The sequence below is a fragment of the Echinops telfairi genome, unplaced genomic scaffold (assembly GCF_000313985.2).
Source record: "Echinops telfairi isolate 266 unplaced genomic scaffold, ASM31398v2 ScPeMD7_7453;HRSCAF=8491, whole genome shotgun sequence".
Classification (NCBI taxonomy): Eukaryota; Metazoa; Chordata; class Mammalia; order Afrosoricida; family Tenrecidae; genus Echinops; species Echinops telfairi.
In genome coordinates this window covers 1,915,719-1,922,626 of record NW_022111353.1, presented here as the reverse complement: position 1 = coordinate 1,922,626, position 6,908 = coordinate 1,915,719, and the positions used below count along the sequence as shown (strand labels likewise).

General features: G+C 39.4%; 1 protein-coding gene across 1 annotated transcript; it reads left to right on the top strand.

Annotated features, from left to right (window-relative positions):
• The first annotated feature begins 363 nt into the window (after positions 1-363).
• Positions 364-1,323, top strand: LOC101649687 (olfactory receptor 12D2-like). The gene has a single exon (XM_004717319.1). The coding sequence runs from the start codon at positions 364-366 to the stop codon at positions 1,321-1,323; it is 960 nt and encodes a 319-aa protein (XP_004717376.1).
• The last annotated feature ends 5,585 nt before the right edge of the window (positions 1,324-6,908 follow it).

Genomic DNA, 6,908 nt, shown 5'->3' with positions numbered 1-6,908 from the left:
TATTTAACAATTTAATAACTCACATTCTGTAAACTCTCTTAGGTGATTGTGGTTGCTATTATTAAGGGGACTCAAGTCAATTCCCACTCACAGAAACCCTGAGGACAAAGCACTTCCCAGTCCTGCTCCATCTTCACAATTGATTTTATGTTTGAGGCTATTGTTGCAGCCACAGAGTCAATCCATCTCCTTGAGAAACTTCATCCTTCCTTGATGACTTTGTATTTTACCAAGCATGGTATTCCATAAAATCCCTGAGGCTGGGATCAACTATATATTCTCTCAAAATATTTTTTATTTCTGCAATGAAATTCTCATTAGTAATAATGTTCATTGTATCATTTTGTCTTTTGCTTTTAAGTGATGCTGAACCAAACCTCAGTCACTGAGTTTCTCCTTTTGGGAGTGACAGATATCCAAGAACTGTGGCCCTTTCTCTTCGTGGTTTTCCTCACCATCTATTTGATCAATGTGGCTGGAAATGGAGCTATCCTGATGATTGTCATCCGTGATCCCAAACTCCATTCACCTATGTATTTCTTCCTGGGAAACCTATCGTGTCTAGATATCTGCTACTCCACCGTGACATTGCCAAAGATGCTGGAGAATTTTCTTTCTCCAAACAAAGCAATCTCCTTTGTGGGATGCATCAGCCAGCTTCATTTCTTTCATTTCCTGGGCAGCACAGAGGCCATGCTACTGGCTGTGATGGCCTTTGACCGTTTTGTGGCCATCTGCAAGCCACTTCGTTACACTGTCATCATGAATCATCAGCACTGTACCCAGATGGCTGGCACTGTCTGGGTCATTGGATTTTCCCATGCCCTGATGCACTCCATAATGACCTCTAACTTGAACTTCTGTCGTTTCAACCACATCCATCACTTCTTCTGTGATATTAAGCCATTGTTAGAGTTGGCCTGTGGGAACACTGATCTCAACCAGTGGCTGCTGAACACTGTCACGGGGACCATTGCCATGTGCCCCTTCTTCCTTACACTTCTCTCCTATTCCTACATCATCACCTCTCTCCTCTTCAAGACCCGTTCTTGCAGCGTGCTTCACAAAGCATTATCCACCTGCGCTTCCCACTTCATGGTAGTTACTCTTTTTTATGTTCCTGTTCTAGTCACGTATGCTCGTCCTTCCTCAGGCAGCTCCATGGAGCAGGAACGGGTCATTGCCATCATGTACACTGTGGTCACCCCTGTGCTAAACCCACTGATCTACACTTTGAGGAACAAGGACGTAAAGAGGGCCTTGATCAAGGCAGTCAGAAGGAACTATCGCTGGAGAAATCCAGAGACTGCATCTGAAGCATAAAGAAGTGGCAATGAGATAGTTGAGATTGGAATTTGTACTGCATCTCAAATTGTTTAGATTGTATGTGTTTAACAAAAACTTATTTAAAATAAATATGAGTGAAAGATAGATGAACAAATTGCATATTGACCATATAATTCTCAAGGTGAATTGGTGTTTGAAATACCGGTTGATGTAGCTGATGTGTTATATATGTATTGTGCTGTTTGGAATCACATGTAAAAATATGCCTACAATACCCAGGTTAGACATATATGATTAATATTTAGGCTTATTTATCTTTATGGTTTCTTTAAATTAACACATTCTAATGTGAACAATAAAATCATTCCTTTTGTATTTTGAAGCTTTTCATAGTTACTTTATTGTAAAAGTAAATCTGAGCTCACATATGCATTACGGTGAATACTTAAAGACTTATGTTATAAATTCTTAAAGAACAAACAGGGAGACAGAAGGGTTAGAACAAATTAATTATGACCATCAGAAATAAAATAACCTTTGGGTCATCTAAAAATTCCACACATTGATATATAAAAGTGTTCTAAAAGACAACTGGCCAAACTCATAGATCCCTGTGAAATATAGTTAAAACCAGAGTCACGTGGGGAAAAGGGTGGGTTTTTTTTCCCAGTAAGGTCTATCTGTCTCTTGACAGTATTCAGATTTTCTCTCATCATTTGTCACAGAAAATCATTTACTTCTATTTTTATTCTTTTAGTGATAGATTATAACGTGATGCAATACAGGTGAAATATGAAAAATTCAGCCAAACTTAGTTTTGTTTTGCTTGCTTGCTTTGCTCAAAGTAATAAAAAAAGATGGAGTGAAAACAATGAAGTGCTAGTTCCTGAGATATTTATTGAGTTAATTACCAAGAGGTATATTCTCCGCATGTCTGAAAGTGCCCTCTCTCCCTAAAAGGACAGTGGGAAGACAGCATTTGTCTCTGTGAGGAGAGACAGACAACTACATGAACAGGTCATTTGAATTGGTGACGCACTATTCAAAATCACATTTATTTTTGCAAGAGAGGAGAGGAAAAGGAGAATTGAGAAGTGGGAGTGTGGAAAAGTGGTCACACCGGGTCATTAGGTAATAACTTGACACCAAGTACATGGGAGAGACCTAAAACTAGACAATGTCTCACTGACCACTGACTAGAATGGGTTGTTCTACCTAAGTATTTTACACATAGTAACTCATTTAGTTACGAAAGCAACACATCCTCATTTTCAAATGTTGAGTAATTGACCCAATAATTCAAGATAGAAATTGGCAAAGATGAGCTTCAAACCCAGGTAGTGTGACTACTGAGTCTTTTTCTTAAATGTTCTGCTGTCCGTTCTCTCGACTCTGGAATATTCTCAGCAGCTATTTCTTTAAACAGCATCTCCTACATTTTACCTATTTTTTTTTCTTCTGGGTCCCCTTCCTGTCAGATGTGCTGGGAACTTCTTCATTAATTTCTCATAGCCCTTAGTTTCTCTTTCATAAGCTTGATTTCTTTATTGTCTAGAACTGTGTATTAGTGGTTTTTTTAACCTCATATGTAATTTTTATTTTACCATTGTTCCCTAGCTTTGTGGAACAGAAACTTTATCCATTTATCAAGTTTCTTTTTTTTTAATTTCAATAACCGTTTGCTTCAATTCACCACTGGTCTGTCAGTTGGTCGTACCTTGGTGGCCGGTGTATTGCTGTGATGCTGGAAGCTATGTTACTGTAATCTCAAATGCCAGCAGATTTCAGCAGAGCTTCCAGGCTATGAGCAGACTATGAAGAATAAAAATGATGTCCGCTTCCAAGGAATTAGCAGCTGAAAACTTTCTAGATAGCATCAAAACATTGTCAGATACTGAAGGCGTAATGAATAGAAGGAGACTATTGCCAGAGACCATGGGAAAAGATGAACCCCTTAGGTCAGAAGACACCCAAAATATGCACTATGCCTTCTCAAAGTAGAGTTGACCATAATGAGGTGATCTCCAGTGACCCTTCATGCAGGTGAGCTTTAAGCAGGCCATCTCATAAGTACTAATTATTCTTATACTGGGGCTAGAATTAAGTGTGAGCCACAAACCCATTCATAGATCTGTGGTTTATATATATGTCTGGTTCACTTTAGAGACATCATTATCATTTTATGATAGAGGACTGGGCCATAAGGTAATTCTACTGATAGTGTCATTATTCAATGGAATGGAGTTTATAAAACTGTTAAAAAAGGAATTTATTTAAAATAGAAAGAAAGAAAGAAAGAAAGAAAGAAAGAAAGAAAGAAAGAAAGAAAGGCAATTATGGGAACATAGACTGGCTTCAGACTGAAGTACATAAATTGTTGACTTGCGCAGATTAATATCTTAGGCGAATAGACACTGTTTGCACAAACAATGGGGTGATAGAGCCAAGCTTTCAGTAACACTCATTCTCTAAGGAAGAACCATGAACACCCATAGTGGTGTTTGTGTTTGATGAGTAGAAATTCTCTTGTCCTGAAACTGTCCAAATATTGGTTTTTAACCTTGAGAATTACAAATACACAAAAAGTAATCAGAAATTAAGTCAATTAATTATAAGAAACATTTCACTTATAGTGCTTAATCAACCAAATGCTTAAAAATTTAGTCTATATTATGACAGTATTTAATAAATTAAAAAGAACTCTGACTTCGAATATGTCTTACAGTGACCCCTTTATTAGGACTTATGCAAGAAAAAGATGAAACCAATTCATTTGAATAAGGGAGACAGTATGAAGCCAGAATGGGGTCCACAGGGTCCACAGCCCTCTCAGCTACTCAAATGGAATGTGGAACGAAAAGGAAATCATCACAAAATCATGATGACATCAATCAACTCATCACAGGTATGGGTGAGATCCCAGAACAGGAAAGAGACCATGATCAGGACATGAACACCGGGGCAGATTAGAAAAGCTTACAGTAACAATTTGGGGCCTTCTTGCCAATTGGTTTGACGATGACTCCCAGACGTACAGCCCTAGTACCCCAATTTTCAGGAAGGGCACAATCAAGCAAGTTCCTTCGATTGAGGCTGCCCCTCCCCAGAATGGCCTGGGTTACAAGCTTTTCTCCAGCTAGGAGAACATCCAACAACTTCACCAGTGGCATTGCCTGAGAAGGTTTTCTCTGGTCACAGTGAATTTTTTTGTAAAAACAGTTTCGCTCAAACCTCGTTTTTTGTGATGACCAATTTAAGAGAACAGCATGTAGCTGTGAAATTTTGTTTCCTGCTCAGGGAAAATGCTGCAAAAACTGTTGCCATATTGAACACAGCTCACAAGGACAGCGCTATGGGGAAAAACTCAAGTGTACAGTGCTTTTCTCTTTTCAGAAAAGGTGAAATGTCGGTTGATGACAAACCTTGTTTTGGACATCTGTCAACTTCCCAAATGGATGAAAATGTCTACAAAAGTAGTACCCTTGTGCTCACACAGAAGATGGATCATTGAAGAGATGGAGGAGTTATCTGGACTATCTTGGAGTTTGGTACAGTGAAATTTTGCCAGAGTTGGATATGAAAAGGGTCGCTGTGAATTTTGTGCCTCAAATTCTAACTGACCAGGAAAATGAGCATTTAGTGGAAACATGCTGTGCTTTGAAAGAACAGTTCTGAAGCAACACAGACATTTTTCCCAAGGCCATGGGTCATGGTGCTATTCTTTTGACCACAAAAGCAAAAATCAATCAAGCCAGTGGAAGACGTCACCCTCACTTTGCCCAAAAATCTCATCAAGTGCAATCAAAGATCAAGGTGATGCTCAATTTTTTTTTATTGTGAGGTAGATAGTGCATTTGGAATTGGTTCCACCAGATCACCCTGTTAATCAAACTCTCTACTTAGAGCAGTGGTTCGAAGCCTTCCTATGCTGCGAATTTTAATACAGTTTCTCATGTTGTGGTGAATCCAACTATAAAATTATTTTTGTTGCTACTTCATAACTGTAATTTTGCTACTGTTATGAATCAGGTGAGCCCTGTGAAAGGGTCATTTGGCCCCCAAAGTGGTCGTGACCCACAGTTTTAAACCGCTGATTAAGAGGTTCGGAAAAGATTGTATGCAACAAAATCTTTGTATGCAACAAAAAGATTTGTGTGCAACAACAAAGGCCTGATTTGTGGCAGACCCTGGACTGGTATTACTACCACGACAGTGCCCATGCTCATGCAACCATCTCAGTGAGTCAGGTTTGGGCATCTTGCCCCACACACCTGACTCAACTGACCTCACTGTGACTTTCTTTTTGTTTCGCAAACGAAGAGGGACATGAAAGGACAACAATTTGACAACATAGAGGAGGCAAAGAAAAAAATAAGGGCCCAGTCTGAGCCCACCACACCGAGGCAAAACACTAAGGGCATGCAAGAGAACAGCAAGAGTAACAGAGAAACAAAGTCCCCAGAGATTACCAAAAACAGACTTTGGGTCCCGGACTTGGAACCCCATCAGACTCAACCAGAAAATACTCCTAAAGGCCAACAAACAGTCCTTGAAAAAACTACAAGTTTTACGTTTGTTGTTGTTGTTTTGTTTTGTTTTGTCATTGAATTTTTGTTGTTGTTTTCTTTTCTTTTGTTGCTTGGGTGTGCTCTGTCTTGTTTTTGTGCATGTTATTATCTCCACAGGTCTGTCTAAATAAGTTAGGCTAGATGAACAATCTAGAGTAGAAAGCAACAGGACTGAAAGTTCTGGGGGGGCATGGGAGCAGTGGCAGTGGGGGAGTGGGGCAGAAATGAAGTGGTGTTAACAAACCCTGGCACAACATAAAACAAGGGATATAAATTGGTGGTGAGAAGGGTTTGGTAGGCCTGGTAGGCTGGGTGTGTTCAAGGGTAATGTAATCGAGAGAAATTACTGAATCACAAATGAAGGCTGAGCATGATAGTGGGACAAGAGGAAAATAAAAAGAAATAGAGAAAAAAACTAGGAGGCAAAGTGCATTTATAGAGGTCTAAATAAAGGCATGTACATATGTAAATATAGTTATATATGAGTATGTGGAAATAGATCTATGTGCATATATGTATAGGTTTTGTATTAAGGTAGCAAATGGACATGGGGCCTCCACTCAAGTACTCCTTCAATGCAAGAACACTTTGCTCTATAAAACTGGCATTCCATGATGCTCACATTCCCAACACGATTGCTGAAGACAAAGTAGGTGCATAAGCAAATGTGGTGAAGAAAGCTGATGGTGTCTGGCTATCAAAAGATATAGCATATTTGGTTTTAAAGACTTGAAGGTTAAGAAGTGGCCATCCAGCTCAGAAGCAACAAAGCCCACATGGAAGAAGCTTCCAAGCCTGTGTGATCACAAGGTGTTGAAGGGATCAGTTATCAGACATCAAAGAACAAAAAATCATATCATTGTGTGCTCACATCCCCGATACATTTGTTGAAGACAAAAGGGTACATAAACAAATGTGGTGAAGAAAGCTGATGGTGCCCCGCTATCAATACATACAGCATCATGATGTCCGGAAAGATGGCGACGGAGTGACAAATACCAGAGGGACTCCGCAGAATTCAGGCAAGGAGAGTTGCTTAGAGGTAAATTCAAC

Excerpts from the sequence above, each read along its gene's own strand:
- LOC101649687 (XM_004717319.1), top strand. The coding sequence starts at position 364 with ATGCTGAACCAAACCTCAGTCACTGAGTTTCTCCTTTTGGGAGTGACA.